This window comes from Larus michahellis, chromosome Z (assembly GCF_964199755.1).
Source record: "Larus michahellis chromosome Z, bLarMic1.1, whole genome shotgun sequence".
Classification (NCBI taxonomy): domain Eukaryota; kingdom Metazoa; phylum Chordata; class Aves; order Charadriiformes; family Laridae; genus Larus; species Larus michahellis.
This window is the reverse complement of record NC_133930.1, coordinates 38,231,270-38,255,156: the sequence shown is the minus strand read 5'-3', so window position 1 is coordinate 38,255,156 and position 23,887 is coordinate 38,231,270. Positions and strand designations below refer to the sequence as shown.

At 39.2% G+C, this 23,887-nt stretch overlaps 1 protein-coding gene across 6 annotated transcripts in view; it reads left to right on the top strand.

Annotated features, from left to right (window-relative positions):
• The window catches only part of TRPM3 (transient receptor potential cation channel subfamily M member 3), a 421,669-nt gene that overhangs the window by 379,509 nt on the left and 18,273 nt on the right, over positions 1–23,887 (top strand). For all 6 annotated transcript variants that reach the window (XM_074569357.1, XM_074569355.1, XM_074569361.1 and 3 more), the window contains 5 exons: positions 866–1,033; positions 8,441–8,581; positions 13,340–13,468; positions 15,589–15,840; positions 21,120–21,294. In XM_074569357.1, coding sequence (XP_074425458.1) covers positions 866–1,033; positions 8,441–8,581; positions 13,340–13,468; positions 15,589–15,840; positions 21,120–21,294 — 865 coding nt within the window. The remainder of the gene's footprint in view (positions 1–865; positions 1,034–8,440; positions 8,582–13,339; positions 13,469–15,588; positions 15,841–21,119; positions 21,295–23,887) is intronic.

The window sequence follows — 23,887 nt, the reverse complement described above, 5'->3', positions numbered from 1 at the left end:
TAACTAACTGGTTTCACTGCCATTTAGGGAGAGATGTATAACAAAATCATTTTCCATGAGATTACAGCAAAACCAGGAAAAGCCATTGTGCTTGTGACTACAGACAGGCCACTTCTTTTTGCATTGTTGTGATATCTATTCAGTTATACCACTGATTTAACCCCAAGCATCGTTCACTGCATACATCCACACAAGGTAATTTTAATGGTTTCTGCACTCCCACATCGTAAGAGAGGGAAGGCAGAAAAGAAGGAGCTGTCATTAATGTGAGCATTACACGGCTGCCAGCATACTGAAGCAAAATCTAAGGGGACTGCATAGCTAAACACATCAGCGTTTGCTATCGCTGGCTTTGCCTTATCTCCTCAGATGCACACACACTTAGCCTTGACTACCTGTGTGCATTAGGTATGGACACAGAGAGCTTGAGACCTATTAACCCTCTCTGTAGAAATTAATACTGCTTGTCATTTACACTGATATTTTCTATTAAGTAAAATACAGAAATCTGTAGGTCCAACACTCTTGTGGTCCCACCTGCTGTTGACCTTATGTAATATTTTGTAAATACATTCCGGTATGTAACAATATGCTTTTGATGAGCAAGCAGATAAAATATTCAAGAGGGACAATTAGCCATAGCACTCACAGCAATGCTAATAGAAGTTACGTACTTTGTTTCACTATGGAGCTCTGAAAACATTACTGCAAGTGACAAATACTCTATTGCCATAGAAACTCACATGCATGCATATCTTTCTTTTCCTAAATGTCCTGGGGGAGTTGTTCCATTTGATAATAAGTAGCCATCATGATTGTAATCTGTTTACTGTGATGATTATTGTTATCATTATTATTGCTTTAGGTAATTCTAGGAATTCTACTTCCTCCTTCAATCCTCAGCTTGGAGTTCAAGAACAAAGATGATATGCCTTACATGTCCCAGGCTAACGAGATCCATCTTCAAGAGAAGGAGCCAGAGGAACCAGAGAAGCCAGTGAAAGAAAAAGAGGAGGAGGACATGGAACTCACTGTAAGTACCAACAATAAATTGCCAGCCTCAGTGCTGTCAATTTGCTATTCCCACCTCTGTGGGCGTTGCAGGCTGTCTGATGGCTAAATTTAGCAGGTGATAGGATACCACTCTTAACACTCCCGTCTCCTTGATGGGACTCAAACCAAACAAGTTGGCATCATTGTGTCTCGATGTTGCAGCAGTACATGGTGATGCTGAAGCATCATGTGGTGATGGAATATCCTCATATTTTGATTCAATTTGATGCTGCCTTATTGGAAAAAAATTTATGAGATTTCAGAATTGAAAGCACTCAGCCATGATAGATGAGTGGGCCTCTCTGGTAGAAAAGAAGCTCACTACATCTTCCTTTGGATGAAAATGCCCAAGATTCATAGAAGCTAGAGTTATTTGTTTTCCTTTCAGTTAACTTCATTAGAAGGGAAGTAAGTGTGCAAACAGGCAAGAAAAATGATGAAAATGGTTTTCAAAATTCATTACGAATTTGTTGTCATTGCCTCTCATACATACACACACAGGGTTTTTAATCCACTGAAGACATTAGCAAGCAGTGAGACAGCTCAACCCTTAGTAAGAGGTTCTGCAGCTCAGCAGAATTGTGTAAGGAAGGACTTCTCTGTTATTAGTAACATAGCCTTAGAGGAATAATTTGCACCACAAAGAGAATCAGATCGCTAAAGCCCTAAAAACTATAAAAGTCACCTACTTCCAGACTCTTGTTCTCAAACTTGTTTGGCACTTTTTAATTTGGGCAATTATCATATGAGCGATAGGTCATATTCCAAGCTGCCTTAGTTTAGTTTGGCTTGCTTTGGTTTGGGTTTGATTGTGGTGTATTTGAACAGCTTAAAACTCAACCCCAGTTGGTCAAGGTCAGGATAGAGGCATAGAAGTAAAAGGGATTTTCCTGGTTAATTTAAAAGTAAAAAAATTAAAATAATTAAAAACAAAAACAAAAACAAAAACACAAAACCCAGACTGTTTCCCACAGGCAAACAGCAGGAGCTGCCCTCAGGAACCCGTCTGCAGGCAGGCAGAAGGACCTGCCTACAGGACCCAATATGCAGGCAAGCCGAAGGACCAACCCACAAGACCCACCTACAGGACCCGTTTGCAGGCAAGAACCTGGCCGTTGGGAAGGACCAGAAGCCAGAATAGCAGCAATGGGCCGTTCTCCACTCATTAGCTATTAATTGCAATTTACTATCCCTGGCTTCTGATCCACTTATGAAGTGCCTATTCAAATCAAATAAGCACTTTGCAAGCTGCCTTTTTCTTGGCAATGGGGAGAAATTTGGGGAGGAAGTCATTTCCATCTCTCTGCAGTTATCCCAGCTCCTGGTTTCTTGTCTACAATACTGTGTTTCCTTTTTACCTTCTGACTCCTGCTACAAGGAAGTGATGTGCTGAACTGGATCTCTTTTCCAGACGAGTCTTAGATGTTCCCTCCCTTCTCCCTTCCATGTGCTTACAGTCCTATTGCTCTTTCCTGTCTTCGACTCTGCCCTTAATTCCCTCAAATTTGATGCATCATTCTATTGAAGTTTCAGACACAATACAGCCTTTTCTAGAAAATAAGAGTTTCTGTGGAGTCCAGCAAGTTTAGAAACAATATCTTTGGTATACTCCTGCTGACTTAATATTTCTGCATACAATCTATACTGTGCTTTAGGGCTTCTAGCACAGCTTCTTCACTCAGGTGCCCTTCAGTGGTGGGGAAAGATGATTTGCTAGCAAAGAGACTGTTGCATATATTTCTGTGGTTAGATGCCACAGCCAGTTATATTTATTCACCTTCAGGCAGCGTGTCAGGGAGAGTGTTTCTACCTGTCATGTTTTAAAAATAAGGAAATATTTTAGATTGAATTTTTGCGTTGTTCCACCCTTAGTCAAATGGTCTGCCTTAAGTTAGGTTGGGTCTCTTCTCCACTGATGAGAGAATGCCTGCAAGACTGTTTGGGAAGTGCCTTTGTGAAGTTTCCCTTTAGCCACACTTATATTAAGGATACCTAATTCATAGTTCATTAAGATTAATAACTGATTGTGATGTGATATCACAAATGTTTAATCAATTGCCGAACCCTGGCTCAATAGATCTGTCACTCACCCTAACCATAGCTTATGACTATTGTACTCAAAATGAACTGCATATTTTTCTCCACATTTTTTCCTTTTAGGACAAACAGGTATTATTTTTTTGAAGTGATTACTACAGTTTTTCTTTATTCATTTAGTTAATTGGCACATGATTGTTTAAAATATTTTCAAAATTTTCCCATGCATTGGGTTTCTGAGCTTTGTTCAGCTTCAAGCTTAAATAAACAAAAACGATGAACTAAAAATCATTTTGGTCACCTCAAAAATCCATTTCTAGCAAATAAGGTAAACAATCTGCCTAACTGTACTTCTAATCACTCCTAAGGAATACATTTCAAGTCTCCGTATTCCTATGATATTACACCCATATGCATTTTTATAAAAGTACTGTTAAGATAAAGAGATCACGTCTAGTCAAGGTCTCTTCATTGATTCCACATGGAGTCTTGTGTGTCTTGCACTGCTAAACCCAGGTGACTAATGACAGGCCAAAAGAGTCAGTTTCTTCCTCTGGACTGCACTTGTGTAGAGTGGGTGATGTACAGGACCACAGTAATTTCTGAGCTATTTTACACCTAATTTATTTACACAGAATAATGTGATCATACAGACTACAGCAACACTGAAGTAAGTCTCCGCATGAGTATGTATTTGTTTTATGCTCCTCTTAAAGGATCTGGTGGGTAGCTAAACATTTGGCTATACTATGAAGATGCAGTGTTTATTCACTGTAAACTACTTTGTTACTCACACCTGCTTTTAACTTCATAACAGATATATGAGGTTGCTGTGCACACATTTATTTAACACCTAGATGCTAGGCAACAGACTTTCCTTATAGCAGCTACTCACAAAAACATGCTTGAATATTGCTCTCATCACCACTCCCTCAGCAACAAGGAATTTACCACTATTTATGCATGGAGCTGCCAGTCACTAATCCTGAATATTAGACATAGAGGAGTAGAAGGGCACTAAAGTCTAAAGACCGGGCACATTTTGTATTTGTACAATGTCCTGACCAGGGCCTTGATTAGTTGCTGATTTTTAGGTCAGTCAGAAACCCCAGCAGTCTACCCTCCTCTTAGAATAACACTGATTCTGGAAGCCATAATTAGGAGTATCCTTATCCCCATTCAGTGCCCCATTGTTTGGGTATTAGAGTTCCCCAGTAAATGGTCTTATTTCAAAACACACAATAACTCATGTAAGTCCTTTAGAAGATGTTTCAGTTGTTGTTTTGCTCATTTTGTTCTAATTTTCCACATCAAATGAGAAGTTTGGATTTCCATGGGCACCACTAAGAGTCCGAGTTAGGACTTTTCAGCGGCAGCAAAGCTGGCTGTGTTGGCCTCTGGTCTTATATCTGTTGTATATATGCTTAGCTTTTTCTCCGTGGCAAGAACTAACCAAATATTACATCACTAAAAATACAGTTCTTAAGATATGAAAGGTTGAAGACCAATGTCCTCATGCCCCTAGCCCTCTCACCCACCCCGCTGAGGGACAGCGCCCGCAGCATCTCCCATGCCAGCTATGGGAGGGCCACCCCATCAGCTTGTCTGGAAAACGGCAGTGGGAGACACTGTTGGGGGTCATGAGGCAGAAGCACCGACCGTCTCCATAAGGAGAGATTTCCCTCTGTTCTCCGAGAGTTTTGTAAACCTCCCGTATCACCACCACACAGCTGCCCTGGCATTGTTCTTTGCTGTCCTCAGCAGCCAGGGTGACTGAGCTCCTGGTGCTTTAGCCCTGCTCCTCTGTATTCACCCTAAAGAACCACTGAGCACAGGCAAAAATCCAGTTTTACACATCTGTAACTCAAAGGCATTAAACCTTTTTTTCCTACCAGTATTTCAAGGCAGAGAACGGTAACCCTGGAACAACTCCACAGTATACAATGGGGTATGCAGAGAGAGGTATAGTATATCCACCCAGCTTTCCACAACAGTTCTGTGTGAATATGGGGTAAGTCTGTATGTAGCACGCTGGTTTCACTAAGGACAAAATTCTAAGAGGCTATGATCATTCTAGCAGGACTGAAATCCCTGTTATTTAATTATAAAAGAGATAAATATATTATAGGATCATTAACATATATTAATGCAAATATGCACGACCCAAAACTGTCCTGGTTCCCTAGCAGTGAACAGTCCTCAATTACATAAAACAAAATCTGTCCAAAAAAAAAAGAAACAAAACAGAATCCTGATTAGAAAAATCTCCATGTAAAAGCTATGCGCACATCAATCCCCTCAGGCTAAAATGATGCAGTTGTACTGTACTTTACAATGTAGTTGAGCTGCTGTCGGGCTTACCTTGCATGACTCATGGTGAATCATGGACAAAATTGTGTATTAGAGAAAGAGATGCCGCCCACGCAGAGCAGTGTCTTCAGTTATTCCCACCCTATTGCTTCCCCCTCCAAGTGAAAACACATTTGTTCACATTCGGCATTGCAGCTATTCTGTTAACACTGTCACTTAGGTTATTTCTGTATGTTTCTAATGGGGAGGCTTTTCAGTTTGTTAATACTGTGATATAATTAACAGTCGGGGACACCAGGTCAAATCTAATCCCCAGTTGCCTCAGAGCAATTCCCCATCTGTGGCATGGGGGTGGGGAGAGGTTAGTATTATACGATACAATTAATTCAAAACTAATTATAACAAGATAAAATTACAGCATCATTTATCAACAAGAAAGCAATAGCAAACAGGAAATCAGCATCCATGAGCTAAAGCGGAAATCCAGGTACTGAAAGAGCATGATCCTAAAAACATCCACAACTTCCTGATTCTAGAAAAAGCTCAGGGTGTCTCAGAATTAGTAAATTTATAAAATAGTGAAGAATTTAAACTCTGTGAAATAATCCCTTCCCCTAAAGCACAGCACTGCTCATTTGTTAAAGCTGTCAGTGTTCATTTTCACTCTGCTGCAAAATTCTTGAGCACCAGAGGACAGCAGAGACAAAGCCTTGGGAAAAGCTACAAAAAACTGTAGCACCAGATGGCAGCTTTCCCTAAAACAGTGTCAGGAGGCAGAGAGAAGCAAAGAAATGAGTACCTTCTTGGGTTATCATTTTTCCCAAAGCATTCAGATCATATTCTACTTCTTTTTTCCCCAAATAAACAATCCCTGATATAGATCAGGGAATCACTCTTGTTGTGTAGACTTCAGGTAATGATAGTTGGGGTTCTGAGAAGGTTGCGTAATCTCTGCTACTATAGTTATATTGAGTAAGTCTCATGTTCTTGCAGACTATCTGCTTATCTAATAAGAATCCTTCTCTGCGTAACAGCCACTTCATCTTTTTCCTTTTTTATGAAACTCTTGATGGACTTTTAAGGGCATTTATGTGCTATGTGAGAATTAACAGGAGGTATATTTAATTTTTTAATATGCATTGTCTCATCTGCATTTATGGCAATGAACTTAGAAATCTGCAGGCATTAAAAGGTAAAGGAAATAGGGTAACTTCATCAAAGCAGGCTACAGTTTTAAGAGGATCTCAGCAAGTTAGTTTCAGTGTGGTATACTTGTGTCCTGAATCTTTGTTCTATTTTATTAAGAATGTGCAGGACAGCATCTGTGCATAGTCAAATTCAAGAATATAAGTGACCAAGTAGAAAGTAATAATACCAGAGGAAAAAACTAACTGCATAAATGAAATGAAATATGCAGTAGCCATCTAGGACCATACATGGTCCTAATAATGTTACAAATATCCACACTGACTGAAAGAAAAAAAAATGTGGTCATCAGTTTGTCATTACAAACTACTATTTTACAAGACCGAAGACATATATGAATAGCTCCACATGAGGTCTAGAAAAGGGAAGGAAAGGAAAGACTGTGATTCTTAGTTTTAAATATGTGAGAAGTGCATCTCATGTTCCTGCAGGGCACTAGAACCAGATCAAATAGCTCACCTGAAGCTGATTAGTTAAATATGTGCTGAACATCCTGTTGAATCAGGGAGTACAGAGATAGATAAAAGAAGGACCTCTTTATTGAAAGACAATATGTCTGGCATCTAATTGTTCTCTTTATGGGCTTGCTTTTCCACTTTGCAGATGAGAACAATGTTATCTTTGGGGATGGTGAAAGTTTGCTTCAGTTAACATAAAAGTATGAAAGTGCTTTGATCTAGTTGTAGAAAAATGTTATAGAAGGATTTAAATGAAAGCATCATAGTGCAATCCCTGCGTACTTACATAGGATGGCTGTATCTCAGTTCTTGCAGTTGCTTTCATGTGCAGGAGTGCCACAATCTATAGGTGCTGCCACGAACTAAATAGTAAGAACTTGCTCAGGGCACAGAGACCTAAAATCCACTCTTAGTCTACTATTCACAAAAGAGTTGCTTCAGAAAGAACATCTAATAGATCGCGCTGTACTCTAAATACAATGGGACACCTTCTTTTAAGCATTAGCTTCAGTGCGTATATAGGTTAGTCACTCCTTCCAGCTCTCTGCAGCTGACCAAGAAAATAAGAGTAAACAAAATATTGCCATCTTTTGCCTGTTAGGTTTGCAGTTATGGCTGAGGACTCCTGAAGTATGTGTTTCTGGAGCTCAGCATAGATCTTCAGTGGGTCGGAATTGCAACGGTACCAGTGGGATCAAGCCTAAGAGAGGCAGTGCATGAGCAGTCTGGAACTTCATTATGGAAGAAGCTACAATCATATGGAAGGATCTTTCAATCCAAGGCCTTAATGCTGCAGTGAACTCTACTAGTCAGTCCTCTACATCCATGTGAAGTTCACTGTGGGATCATCGCCTTTGACAGATCCGGTGGTCAACAAAAAAAGAGTCACTGACTGCCTCACTCCCAGCCCAGCAACTGCCAGCTCATCTTTCCCCCTGTTGTTCTCTCTCAGTCTCAGCCTTATGAACTTATCTTTGTTTAAAACCAAAACTTATCTGTTTTCTGTGTGCGTCTGTTTATTGTATAGAAGTACACCACAAAAAGCTGTTGTCAGGTAAAAATTTTGCTGTCCATACAGCAAAAAGGAGAAATGTTCTCCACATCTCTCTATTTGTTCACCAATCAAGGATTTCACATCGGTGCTGACAGTTGCTGCCAAAGTATTACTTTTTCGTTTTACAAAGTATTTAACAGCAAATTCCCAGTAAAAAAGATAATCTAAGAACAAAGTATTTCACACCTAGTTATGGTCACCTGCTTTCGTCTAAAGATCAAGAAATCAGAGAAGTTTTGAATAGCTTCCTTTTTAAAATATCAAAAAATAGCTTAACTTGTCTTTCACAAAGAAAGAAACACAAAAATGTTCTTTCTTGTAGGCAATGCTTGGACGAGGGAATGGAGAGTCCTCAAGAAAGAAAGAGGAAGAGGAAGTTCAGAGCAGGCACAGACTGATCCCTGTTGGAAGAAAGATTTATGAGTTCTACAACGCACCCATCGTTAAATTTTGGTTTTACACAGTAAGAAATCTTCCCTGTTGTGTTGCTATTGTTTGGACAAATACTTAAATTAGATTATGGTCATCTTGTGTGTTTCACTGAAGGTCTGCATCTGTGTGCATTGGAGGGCTTACCTGTAAACAGTTTAATAAAAACAGCATTTGCAAACCTAAGACTTTTTAAAGACTACCATTTCATTCTGGAAGTTAATGGTTAAAATTTGAATGACTGTGTATGTTTTTCCTCAAATACAACAATAAGTGGCAGTTTGCTGCAGTCAGTGCTCCCAAGGAATTCCCAATAGGAGAATTCCCAATAGGAGAGCTCCAAATAGTAAGCCCAATGGGAAGCAGGGCTGAATCAGGATATCAAATTTGATTATAATTGATGAAAAAAAGAAGCAGATAGAGCACATCTTTTCTTGGAACATTTTTTTCTTTGTCCTGTTTTGACTAGTCTGCAGAGAAAGTATGTGTGTAAGTACCCACAAAATAACAAAGACATGAGTAGCAGCTAATGTACATTTTTCAGGAACAAATTATGTCAAATCAGTTTAATCTCCCTGTGTTATAAAGAAACAGACCTTGCGGTTAAGGCAGAAATAAAATGATATCATATATTTTGACTAAAGTAATACTGGATATTCTCATATAAAAATTAATAACTGCTATATTCAAGTTACAAAGTTACAAAACTTTTTGGCAATTAGTCCTCAAGAGTAGATATTAATAATTCACTGTTGATCTGCAAGCAGGTCTCTCCTACATCAGGTGCTATCTGATATTTTCATTCAAAACTTGCATGATGGAGGAGACATTAGTTATGCAATTTGCAGATTGCACTAGAATGTGGAAGGATGAGATCAAAAAGTAAAATGAACACAGAAAGTAATCCTTTCAGTCTCCTTGTCTGGAATATTCTATTGCAGTACAGCTTCTGCATCATGTGGACTGGTTTGAAGGACATAAAAAAAGAACAAGAAAAATGTTTCCAGGGGTCTGTAAAACATGACTTAAGGGGAAAGATTTAAGGAAGTGAGGTTGTTTTCTGAGAAGTCTGCAGAAGGAATGTAATACTCTTCAAATATGTGTAAGTAGTTGCAGAGAGGAACAAGATGGAATAATCTCCAAATCCTTGCTGAACAGGTCAAGAAGTAATGGTTAAAATTGCAGCAAGGCAGTTCTAGGTAAGATGTTAGGAAACAGTTTCTAATGGCTCTGAGAAGTACTGTCATAAACTGTGTAAGGATACGGCAGATTTTCCATTATTAGTGTTTTCTAAGTCTATCTTATCAAAACATATGTTCACTATGGTACACTGTAATTAATCCTGCCTCAAAACCATGGAATTGGCCAGATGATTTCAGGTGATCCTTCCCAGTTATATTTTCCATCATTCTGCTGAATGCACAGCAAATCACAAAGAATGCATCCTTCCATAGATAACTTCTTGTAAGAAAAATTGCATTGCTGAGATCCAGGCAATACGTCTACAGAGGGCAGGAACAACTCACATCAACTGAGACTAAACTGTGGCGGACAGCTTATGCTAGCAAAAAGCTCCAGTTTGGCAACCTGGAGCAACTACTTGCTGAACTGTGTGTCCATTGAACATTAATCAGGCTGATGAGTCTAGAAACTGCTCATCAGCAACCTAGTCTCATTATCAATTGCAATATGTATTATGCATAACCAGAAAAGTCTTTACGCTGTAAACAGAAAGAAGCATCCTGGCTCTCCCTGTTAGTTCAATTCTGAAATGGGAGAAAAAGATCAATATTGCATTTCCATTTAGACCTGTTCCTACAGTTTTATGTCCTGAGGCAGATCTCAGTCAAGGTCACTTATTAAAGCTGGATCTTGGCTACACTGAACTTGAAGAGCAAATTAAGGTGGATTCTGGCTGCAGTGTTGGACCACTTGGGTCTATTGAGAAACTCCCAGAGACTAAAAGCAAAACAACTTTCAGATGAGGGTTAAAATTGCACAGCCTGTAACACTTTTTACAAGCACACAGGCAGAAATACTAATCATAGATTTCAAAATAAATCCTCCAAATTTTATATTCCACAGTCCAAAATGCAAGAAAAGTGACTATACTTATGGCTATTGTATGCTATTTAAAATAATTTGAGTATTCTATATCTTCCTATCTGCTACTACTCTACAGCTATATCCACCTTCGTTCTTAAAATACACAAGATCAGGTTAAATGTTGGTATGTTTAACTAAGTAACATTTTGGCTCAGCAGATGAGCCAAAATAAACTGCCTTTTCTCAACCAAAAAAAATGTAGCCTTTCTCCCTGGACATGCAGTAGTTTCAAAAGTCAACTACTCCATTTTGGTTTGTGGCTGTTGCATTGAAAACCATGACTCAAAGGTTTCATCTCACAGATTGCTTGAGGAGAAGAGGGTGGCCTTCCCCTTTTAATGACTAGCTTTAGGCTGAGACACTAGCAGGAGGTAAGAGGCCTCATTTCTACCTCTTTTGAGGAGGAATAGCTGCAGAGGGAATGGAACCCCAAGTAAGAGTCATCTTCTAAACATAAAAACACCTTTGCCCTAAGTTTTGCATCTTCAGACCACTTTGCTTTCTGATCATTTAATTATTGCAATCGGTGAAAAAAGGGGAGGGTATTCTCCCTCTTTAAGCATTCTTCTGTTGCTACAATTCCCAGGTTTATCCCTTACTATAATGAATATTTGAGTATTTTCTATAGAATGGGACAGCATCCATAGGAAGGCAGGGAGAAACCCGCCCTAGAAATTTCTTAGCAGGCATTCCTTTCGTTAGTTTCTTCAGGTACTTCCCTCAAGGGTGAAAATGACAAGCTCTTTGTCAAGCCATGTAAATGCATGAAAAAGAGGGTTCAGCTACTTGGTGTAGTAGCATTTTCAAAGCATCTTGAATACTAGCATGGGCGGCTGTATTGAGGTTTGACAACACTGTGGGATCAGAACATCGTCCTGGAAGGCAGGAGCAAATTACAGGTCTGGGGAGGAAGAAGGAGGATGTCACACACTATCTGAAGGGTTTGTTTCTTGGGTTAAAGTGGTCAGTTTCAGCATCAATTTATTCTTAAATCAAGACACTTTTCTTCTTTGCTTTTTTTTTTTTTTTTGACGAGCAAAAATTTTCAACAATTTTTGGAAAATTTGGATTGACAAAAAAATCCCCAAACAAACAAACAAATAAAAAAACCCAACACCTCAAAACAAAACCAAGAAGAAGCAAAAGGTCCTAGTTACACTGAGGGTCTTGTGGTTTCTGTCACCTGTGTAACCCGAATGTCCCTATTTTTTTTCCATACTAACTGCAAATGCTCACCAAAGCTATTGAGTCAGACCAAATTAATAAGATTTGCTGATAATTAATTATCAATAAGACCTAAGAGAAGGCGTGTTAGGTGACAGTATCACCTGGCTTTTTGCACTGTAGTAGAAAGTGTTATTTCATCTAGGGAGGTGTGCGTCCAGTTCTGCCTGCCCAGACAGAGTTTCTGCTGACTCAGCTGACACCTTAGATGCTGACCTAAGTCAATATTGCTCTCTGTTTCCTTTAGGGGTGTTAAGGGAAGACCAAGCTCTAGACCTGAGCGTTGCAATCCGCCATCATGCACAAACTGAAAGACAAATGAGATCATTTCCTCCTCTGTTTTACATAGACAAGAAGGAGGCGTTCAACTGGGTGTCTTCTCTGTACTGGTAGTTATGGCCCATGTAAAGAATTCTCTCGAGTGTCCTTCAAAGCAACAACTGGAAGAAAAGCCAGAACCCAGTGGCTTTTACACAGAGCAGAAGATATGTTCTCTAAAAAATACAACAGGACTATAAATCCTGTTCTGTGAGGTGCTGAACACTGAAATAATCCTACCCAAAAGTCTCAAGCCCCTCTGTTGTTGTTTCATCTTAAGTCTGACACCAAGTACACAATAGTTGTGAGTAACATGCAGTTGAGAGAGAAAAACTGTATTGAAATGCAGATGTATGGAATAAGCTTTCTGCAACAATGACAAGTGTTAATACACAGAACTCAGCCATCTTTTCTCTGATTTAAATTTGGCTTAAGATGCATTTTCTTGTAAGGCTGCTGTTTGAAAGGCTTTTCACTGTATCAAAAATTAAGCCAGAATGCAGATTTACTAGAGAAGGAAAAGCAAAACAGTCGTATGTAAAAACTTGCAAAAAATATAAGGCAATTGAATGTGTGGCTATAGCTGGCTTTGCTGCAGCCATGTTAGTAGGAGTAGCAGTGTCTTGGGGGGGAATAATGGTATAGGTTAGGTCAGTACTACACTGGGTAGGAAGACCTCTAGCAACCTAGGACCACCTAGGACCTTCTGGGCTCCATGCAAGGATTGTGCAAAAACAGCTTGGAATGCCAGAGTCAGCCTAGGCTAGGTGAACACGGAGAAAAAACACAGAGGAGGGGTGTTAGAGGAGTAAAGGGTATTAGAACCAGGTGATGTTCACATAGGTTGCATAGTGGTATCAGAATTCCCATCGCTAAGGGATGATCCAGGGGGACTGCATTAATACCTTTTTGTTGGGGAGGCAGGTGTAGCTGGAGCAGAGGACATTTGTGCATGTATTTTGCAGATTCCACACTGTACGTGATTTAATGTGAGCTTTTACAGACAAGCCAGAACACTGTCTAATTGTTCTTTTGGCCGTTTAACTCTGGTTACAGTGGCATTAGGAACATCAAATTGTACCCAAGAAACTGGTTCAGTTGTATAAATATAGTGACTATTGATATTCATTTTGTTTCTTTACAGCTGGCTTATATAGGCTACTTGATGCTGTTCAATTATATAGTGTTAGTGAAGATGGATCGCTGGCCATCTACACAGGAATGGATTGTCATCTCGTACATTTTCACTCTGGGAATAGAGAAGATGAGAGAGGTAAAATCACCCTGACCAAGAAAGACAGAATGCAAAAGGAAATAAGCGTTGTTTTTATTTTAATATCTGTTTTTATTATTTTTCTCAGGATAATTTTTGATGAATGGGCTTATCATAAAATTGCTCTTTTTTGCACAAAAGCTGATGGATTGTTAAAAGGACAGCACTAAAAAACGATCTTCCTCCATTTTAAAATCAAGAATATCTCTCTTTGTTTCTTTTTCTCCCATGGAATTTCTCTGTTCAGATTTCCATACGATGCACATTTAATAGCATTCACAAGTATGGGGCGGTCTTCTGACATATCTTAAAGCACAGCTATATTCCTTGGAATGCGGCCCAGAAAGTGAAGTATGTTTCAGGGAGAGGAAAAGGAGATATGCTATAACAGAATGGACACAGAGAAATGGTGATAGCATGACAACCAAAAAGCCCGTGTTCGAATCCCCACCCCAAATAGAGTTCATTCAAAACTTATAGCTGTTCCGTCTGTCCAAGTATCTCACGCACAGGCTTTAAATAAAACCAACCATAACCGGGGGAAAATTTAGATCCATATTGAATACTGTAGCACATTTCTAATAGGTTTTCCCCCTTTTAATCATCAAAATTTGTGCTAATTATGTCAAGCAATAGTACGCGTGTCCCTAAAGATGCTAAAGCAGACATGCAGAGCATAGCCGGAGCATTTAAGGTGGCACTGGGGCTATAGGCAGAGTGAAGTTTTTTTGCCATCCCCTGCCCCTCATGGTCTCTCCCACTTGCAGCTACCACTGTGGCCTTTTCACTCGGCCAAACGCGCATTTATTCCACAGTGACACCAGAGGCCAAATTCGGTCCTGATGTGAGTGGGTGCGAGTCCCGCTGACCTCAGCTGAAACAGCACATTTGTACCCCGGGCTGAATTTGTTACCATCTACATTTGTATTTTCTGCAGCAAGTTGCTTTTGAGGAGTAGGTTAAAAATGGTCTTGCAACAGCCACTTAGATTTCAAAGGCAGATTTCAAACACTGTATGGTAAACTCTACGTTATAAGTAAAAAGAAGAGAGGAAAAGACACTACTTGTGTGGGCTATCATGAGTGTATTTCACTAACCAAAAGAAAAAGGAGAACAGTGGCCATCGCCACATGAGGACTCTGCAATACTGATGGAGACAAAGCGCCGCTGGCTCAGTAGGTGGGAGACTGCTGGCAAGAACCGTGTGTGCCATTTTTGTCTAATCATTCACCCCAAATTGTGCTTTCCACAAAAGTTTATCAAGAACGTTTGTCAGAATGGATTTCTAAGCAGATGTTGGAGATTGTTCACAGAATATGAGCCTAAAATTGATTCTGAAAATGAATTATAAGAAAATTATAAAGATGACATTCATCTTTTTAAGGAACTGTATGAGTCTGCTCAGATGTCCTCAAGCTAAATATAGAAAATTAAAACAAACAGCTTGTTAACTAACTAAAAGCTAGGAGTTATTCATAGAAATCACTTGAGGAATAGTTTCAACAGTAACTCAGGAAAACAATCAAGTCTCTCAAATGATCTTGCAAATAGAATGACGGTAAATTCATAAGCTAAGACTAATTATTTCTGTGAAGTATATTCTCAGCTGTGAAATTTAATTTCCAAAAACAGGCCCAAGTAGTACCTAGTATCTCTCTGCACTAAATGCTAAATCTAGATGTTTATGGTTATTAATTATTTCTTGACAGTTTGATACACATTTTAGAATAAGTTTCTTCAAATCTACAGCTTCTTTAAATGTGAATTTTCTGATGAAATATCTTTCTGTGTTTCCTCCTCTATTCCAAGATTCTAAGTAGGGTCAATGCATTTGAAAATCAGAACGATATACATATAGTTCTTCTGATTTCATGGGGATTTTAGAGCGAGTGAGGTTTTCGTCCTTTTTATTTTAAGTATCTAGCATATAGATGCAAGCTAAGAATGGTTGATATGGAAGATTTCTCAGAAAAATCAGAGAGAACATGAGATACTTATATGACAGAAGTCTATCAGCTTTGCTTTTGGCCTGTGTGGCATGTATCTGTTTACTGTAGATTTCTTCAAGTTTAAATTAAGACAGCTCAGCTCCTTACCTCTCCATGTCCTCTGTCCTTCAGATATTGATGTCAGAGCCTGGGAAACTGTTACAGAAAGTAAAAGTTTGGCTGCAGGAGTACTGGAATGTTACTGATCTCATAGCCATCCTCCTCTTCTCCGTTGGGATGGTGCTGCGTCTGCAAGATCTGCCACTCCGGAGTGATGGCCGAGTTATATACTGTGTTAACATAATTTACTGGTATATACGATTATTAGACATCTTCGGAGTAAACAAGTATTTGGGACCATATGTTATGATGATTGGGAAAATGGTAAGATAAGTTGGTGTACTCCTGTGTTTTAACAGCATGTTCTTGACTCAATGTCTTTGGCCAATGACATCGTGGCAGATTTATCTGTATTTTTTTTATACATTAGCATTTTCATGTAAGTTGGAAATCAGTGCCTATTTAGCACAGATCCCCAGAACCGAGACTTAGACTCTCCCTGTTCTGTTAGATGGCGTATTGCTTGTCTTTCTCTGAGATCTCTCTTCAACAGCGAAGCCATTCATCCTACACCTCTGTGCTTCATTTGCAGTAGATACAAAGGCTGTTAATTCTCAACTAGTTGTCAAGAAGGGTGGTTTGTTAAGGTTAAAAAAAAAAAAAAAGTGTTTGGTACCTTGATAGTCTCAAAGAAAGTGTGTTGTAACAGGCGTTGTATGTTCAAAACAATAGTGGTTATGATTAAGACTCACCTTTCTACAGCTTGCTCCATATTCCTACGTTCTTCCATCTTTCCTGTTCAGGTGTGTCCCTGTGAGATGAGAAATCCACCCGCATAACTGCAGGCTCTGTCCCCTGGCCCTATCACATGTACACAACACAGCAGGACTATGAATAGTTTATGTAATAGTAAATGCACAAGGGAGAAACCAAGAAATATTTGCTGACAGATGTATAACTTTTCACTTTTTGGCTTTTTCTTTTTATGTTTCAGTAGAAATGTTGCATTAAGGCAGCATTTAGCTTGTATAAGTTAAGAAAATGACTGAGTTTACAGATGCCCATGCACATGTCCCTGATATCTGAGTACCTGCACGTGTAGCTAATATACATGCTCATGTTTTATATATGCAGTTATCCAGCCTTTGTTGTGTAAATCTTGGCTGTTTCATGCATTCTGGGGTTTAACATATTTTTTTTTTTAAATAGAATAAAAAAACCTTGAAGCTGGCATTCAGTAAAAAAAGTAAACCGAGTATTAACTTTTCTAAATACAAATATTACTGCAGTCTGACTGCTATGGGGATAATAATCATCAAGTCCAAACAGGCTGTCTGTTATGTTTGCCTTACCATGGTCCTTAAAGAAAAGACCCAGCCACCCTCCTTCCTCACCATCATAGGAAAAGGGGACATATATGACATCCTTAGCATGGACTACAATCCCTCCTTGATATTACATTAGTCGCAACAAGCTCAATGATTCTAAGCAGGTATAAAACTGAAATGCAAAATATATATCCAGTTAGGTTCCCTACCCAACAGGTGACCAGAGAACCATTGTTTTATCCCTTCAATTTACCTGCTTTCAACTCCAAACCCACAGTGGTGGGTTTGACAAAAACAGAACAGCTTACTGGGGGGGGGAAAAAAAAAAAAAAAAAGATATGGAGGGAAAAAACAGAAGAAAGCGATTGTTGAATCATTATGACCTGCAAACCTGCAAACAAGATTTCACAGTGTGCTACCTTCCCTCAGGGAAGCCAACAGGATGTTGATGGGAGGGATTTTGCAGAGCTCCAGAGTACAAGAGGTGATAACACTCAAGAGCTCTTGCTGGAGGTTACTGTAAAAGGACAGCAGGACAAGAGGAAGGACCAAGGACCAAATACCAAAGGGAAAACACTGCATTATCATCTGTTTCTTTCCTGCCCCACCTGGATTATATCCCTCGATCAGGGGATCTGGTGGTCACTGGGGCTTACAATACACACAGTGTATAAAACTCCTAAAAAATAACTTCCATCCTACTCTTTTGTATTTTTCACAGGTGCCATGCACAAAAAGTTTCAGAGCTGTGGTGCTAGCAAGGGCAGCCTGAAAACCAGTTCAATAATAAACACATTGGCCGTGAATAACAAACTTCTAGTAGGCAGTATTATGGATGTCCAAGAGGAGTCCAGCTTCACCAAGAGTATAAACAGTGGTTTATTTTCCTCCTGGGGTCAACACAGAAAGGAAGTGGTTGAAATCAGCAAAATAATATAATTTCCATTCCTTTGTCATCGTCACATGTGTACAACAGATCAAGCCTCACTCCACTTTCTGTGGAAAACAAATGCAGGAAAGTCACTATCCTCCATAGGCTCAGCACCCACTCAGAGGGTGTTGAATTTAGCTACCAGAGTACATTGAAGGTGTGGACAACTATTAAAAGAGGGAAGTTCTTTTATTTTGTGCCTTCCTGTTATTTGATTTTCATACCTCATCCAACTTTCCACGCACTCAGCAACTCTGACATATCCCCTTTGCCCACACATGCAATGCCCAACTGGTTTGAGTTACACAAATCTGCCTCTCACATCTGTTTTCTGGCCAGCTTATTCCCCTGTGTAATGGCCAGCCCATTTATATCATGCACAGACTTCCCTGGGAGCTGCACCTGCTTGCTTCAAGCTGCAGCGGGCTCCCCTGTGTATTTTTGTTTAAATCACGCGTCTATTTACCTCCTTGGGTTCCGTCTTTTTCATTTCATGGCCTTGCAAGTACCATTCAGTACTATGGAGACCATTGGGCTGGTTATACATATTTCTACAAAGTAAGCCACTCACAGCTACTGCGTTCCTCATATTTAATACCCGAGCTTTTATCCTGGGCTTCTATTGTGAGTAAATTTTAGGCTCAGGAGGAGAAAGATGACTCTTTCCATCTTTCCAGTGTTAAGGAACTTTCTCTCTTCACCTGTCCCTACATTAACAAAATAGCCATAACAGGTTTAACCTCTGGGCATAAATGTTGAGCAAATATGCAAGTGAAGGTAAGCGAGGACAGGAATGGTTGGTGTTGTATAAAAGCAATGGCCTAAAACAAAGGTGAGGATAGGAGGAGGAAGCTGAATGGCCAAGTCTCTTATTATCTACTAATTTCAGTAACAGAATATGCTTATTATAATGTGCTTTTCTGTGCTAACTCTGCACAGTGTTAGAGTTACTTCCCTTTCATTTGGGAATGAAATTAAATCACTCTGGCATGTCGAGAGAGCCAGAGGTGTATCAGTTCCCTTACTGTGTGGGTATGTCTACACTTTCTTAGCATCTCTGCAAATAAAAAAGGGGAAATGGAGCCAAGTTGTTCATAAAACCACGCTAACGGTTCCTAATTTTATCACTTTTTTAAATAGGTCACTAATGAGTTCTTCAGAATGATTGAAATGGCCATTGCCTTGCTGAAATAGCAATTGTAATTTGATCCTACAGGCCAAAGGGCCTGATACAAAGCCCATTAGAGTCAGCGGAAACTCGCCCATCTATTTCACTGGATTTCAGACAAGCTACTGAGGTTTTAGAAAGATACCCAGTTAAAGGACTGGGAAAGCTAATATGCATCTTGAATAGAGAATAGCTCTGAAAAATTTATTTCTTGCAACAAGGTCAAACCTGTGCGATTCCTGAGCAAAAACACAGGAAGCATTTAAGAAATTGTCTTAAATTGCCACCAAATACGCATTATGTTTATTTGCTTGCATGACATTTTAAAATAGGTATTACATTATATCATATCATGTTATACATTTCTACCTGAAAAAAGTTTCATCAGAGAAAAACAGAGGAACCAGGTTTCATCTCCAAATTCCTTCCCTAAAAGCAGTAAGAACTAAATGTAATTATGCAGCTTTCCCATTTCAGAATGCTCTCTGAGGTACAATGATCTGGAATTCCTCTCCACTCAGATTTTCTTAAGAGATTAATGCTTGGAATAACATAGGAATGTTGGTGATTTACTTGTCTGGTTTTTAATTCTTTAAGGCATTTATTTTCCTCTGTCATGTCCACAGGGGTTTTTTTCTTTCTTTTCTGCATTTTTATGGACCTCAAGAATTTTGTTTTCCCCTGCTTTTTTTCACTCGTCCCCAGTTCCTTCTTTCCAGCTCCTTGATTCTCTCCTACCAGAGCCCTGCCCTACAGGCGTCTTTCTCTTACAGCCTTTCTCAGTAAATATGAGAATATCCTCTTCCAGTTGCTCCCCTGTATGCCTCTCTTTTCTCTGCTAAACAGTTTCCCAGCATTACATTGGCCTCAGATCTTTCTCCTTGTTCTTTAAACCTGAAGAACCTCTGCAACAGTGCCAGATCCATCTGCTGCAAATGAGTCCCCTCTTCCACCAGCTCGTGTCATGAGCAGCCCTGCTCTTGAGCTGCAGCAGGTCCCCCATGGAGTGGTAAGACCACCAGTTGAGGTGCCGGTTGGTCACACACCTGCCTCCCAGGGAAAGCAGAATGCAGCTGAGCCAGAAAATGCAGAGGCTGAAAGGATTAAAACTTATAAGGTTTAGACGAGCTTGGGGTCCAGTTTTGGCCAGAGAAAAAAGTTACATCCAAAGCTGTGAAAAACAGCTCTGTTGTAACAAGCTTTATAACTAAAGGCATATACGTAAGCCTGTAACTAAAGGTTTTAAAGGCATCTTGCCAGGGATTTTACAGGACTCCCATTTTTCCACATTCATTCTGCGTTATAAAGCATCTCTTCTGTACTTGCTTGATGCCCATTGCTCTGATCTCCGGAGGGTCTTTTCTAGCACAGCTCCTTTTCTAATCTTCAGCCTCTATTCCACACCTCCTAGGATTGCTGTCCCACTTTTTCCAGGAACATTTTGAATGGGTAAGCCCTGTTTGCAAGCACTAATTAAACATATGCATATGCTAATGAGGCCTTCAACAATGGATAAGAATACAGTTGAGTGTCTGTGTTATCTGCATTTATTTTTTTTTTAAATATGGCCTTTGTCAGACTCCCCCACCAAGCTGATTTCTAGTCCAGCCAGTATCACAGCTTTCCTTCCTCACTGGTTGCCACCATGGTGTCCTTTATGTTTCAGTTAACAGGCTGTTCTGCCACCCGTTACTCCTTATGTTAGATGCAGCTTTCTTTCGTTGCTCCAAGACAATGACTACCAGTGAATAAAATAATCCATTTTAGCCCTTTTGTTTTGGTACAGTTGCCACTAGGTGCCTATAAACAATACATCATCTCGTGACCCTTGCCCAGACCAGGCTGCTGATTCCATTGAACCTATATTCTTGATCAGGCAATTGGTGTGACCAGATGGTATCTTGTATTTTCAAGCCTATTCATAACATTTAAATTGTTCTGAAAAGCAACACTGGGTAAAACCAAGGACACAATAATACCACTTCACTTCTTTGAAAATGAAATTTGTTATACGTAAAACTGAGAATGTTTTTTTCAAAATTTGGTTTTGAAAATTCTGTTTCTAAGATTTACAACTTTTTTTGCAGCATATAATGATAGGAATATGGACAAATAAGTTCCTCTAATTCTTGTCCCTTCTCTCTCTTTCTCTGTCTTTTCCTGTCATTACATTCAGATGATAGACATGATGTACTTTGTCATCATCATGTTGGTGGTTCTGATGAGCTTTGGTGTCGCAAGACAGGCTATTCTCTTCCCCAATGAGGAGCCTTCGTGGAAGCTGGCGAAAAACATATTTTACATGCCTTATTGGATGATCTATGGGGAAGTGTTTGCAGACCAGATAGACCGTAAGCAAGTTTATGATTCTCATACTCCAAAGTCAGGTATCCAACTTTGATCAGGTGATGTCCTATTAGATCATGTGTGTGTGCTCAATAAATGGCTCAGGCTAGAGGAACTCCTTCGTCACAGAGAACGGTCACAAAAATATTTTTTCAGCTAATATTGGGGTACCAGTTTCAGAAGATGCTTCTGGCATCGCTTCACAATTATTTAACCAGAAATCTGTAATGCTAAATTATCTTGCATAGAAAGAAAGTTTCAAATGGTTCCTTTTTAACAGTTGAGTGACAGGGATACCCTCCCAGGTATCCACCATGAGTTCGTTGGTATACTGGGATATAAAAAGTCACTTCTTGTTTTCTCATCCGTTGGTTTGATTTTAGACCTAAATACTTTTTACCTAACTTCATACTGAGCATCAAGTCTAATAATACTGGGTTAGACCTTTGGCTCCTACACTTCATGAGGATCTAACCAATGTGTTTTCTTTTCTCTGTTACCTTCTCACTGCCACCACCTTTATGCTAAACCATGTGATGCAATTCCTTGGGAACAGTAGATCCATTATTAGAATTTTGCTTTATTTATTTATTGGAAGGCAAGACTGTGCTCACGTCAGTGCAAACAGAACAAAAGCCAGTATTTCATATACTATCTCCTCAGGATTCATTTGGCTGGTGATCAGGAAAATGCCAGATTTCTATTTAAATTAAGCCTCCTGGTGCCACTTGGCACGTTATGCCAATGGAGAGGGGTGGTCATGAGAAACAATGCAGTAGATGAACAAACTAAGAATCACAAACAATGTATCTTTAGCAAACACTGACATGCAACTGATGTTCATCATTCCTACTTAAATATGTGTAAGCCTTGGCAGCATTTAGAAGTGAGTCTCTTTTCCAGTGGCAGATGGCACCCTTTAAAGCTCTGTTTAGGATTTTCCTTTTTATTCTATGCACTACCTTAGAAAAGGGCAGTGTTTTCATAATTCATCGTCTACTTTTTCAGTATTGACCAAGTTTGAATGGAAAAAAGGTGTTGATTTTTCCTGAGCTGTTTAAGGTAATAAATGTATCTATATCATCAATAATGACCCCCAACTTAATGGAGTTCCTGATGGGCAGACGTATACGTATCACATGGCAGACATTTCAGCAGTTCCATGTTCATTTCTTCTTCCTGGTTAGCACAGAATCATTACTGTGGATACCGACGAAACCTCTTTTTTATGTTTACTTCCCCACTTTGTTTTCAGAGGTAGCATGGCATGCAAGGAAGTAAACAAATACCTAAAATCATAAAGCTTTCTCATTTGAATCTAAGTTTTTACCCGATTTCCTTATTTTTATTCTTTTTCCTATTCTTTTCTTTTTATAAATACATTTCATTCCAAAGGCATAATAGCTGGGGGCATAAAACTTCATCTTGCTCCAAAAGCATAATAGAGGGATAAAGGTTTATCCCATTAAACTATGACTTCTTCCACAAGCAGAATTTTATTTGTCCCTCTACAAGTGGCCATTTATTGATGTTGTACTAAGTAACTACCATAGTGCAACAAACATGGCAATTGGCTGAATAAAAAGTTCCTTGTATTTTTTTTAATGAAATGCTGATTATAGTTTAGAACGCCAAAACCTGAGAAACAAAAGTGTCTTTGAATGAAGCATGGTTTTTAAGTATGAAAATAGGGTGGCAGGCTCCATACCCTTGCATGAGGATTTAGGGGTAGTCTTGTGTGTTATTCAGATGCCCAAGATTTAAACCTTGCAAAAAGGTGCAGTGTAATTACTTCTGAGGTTTAGGGAAAGCAAAATTCCTGATGGTTTCAACTCCAGCTATAAGTGTAGACATGTTGTTTTTCTGTCTGTGTCAAGGAAACTAGGAGTTGCGGCAGAAGTGGTGATGCCAAAATGAAAAGCAGCACCTAGTTCCTCTTTCCTGAGAGACAGATGATGCAGGGAATTAGAATCTGCCACTCTTTCAGCACAAAATGTGTGCAATATGTCATGTCTGTCTGAGGATCGGTTGTCTCAAAAATGTTACCTCTGGAATAGACTGGGAGCATGAGCAAATGGTTGGTGATGTTGTTACACAATCCAAATGACCTGATTGGCACCCAAAAGGTTTTACTAGGATACCTATGTTTTTTCACTATTTGTAAATTTGTTGTTATATATATTCTCCAAGTTGTTCTAAGCTAAATCAGCCACTGTATTCATGTTAAGAGTACTACAGTGTTTGTACTTTCTCAAATAAGATAAACATGTTCTAAAATTTTTATGCTACATCTAAACTGCCATTGAACTTTATGGCCTGGAGCAGATTTTTTTATTAGTATTATTTTAGCAAACCAAAAGGGTTTCTTTGTGGTTTTCTTTATATTTTGGTGTTTAATATTGCAATGTTATTTGCAAGTTTGGGATTCAGCAAAAGTGCTGATCTTGGAAATGCATATACATTTGAGCCACGCTCCTGGAGATTATCCTAGTGCCTGAGAAATGTACAAAAAAAGTATGCTACTCTAAAACTTACTTTTCTTTTTTTTTCATTTTCTGTTGATTTGTGAAGTATGCCATTAAGGCTGACCAGACACAA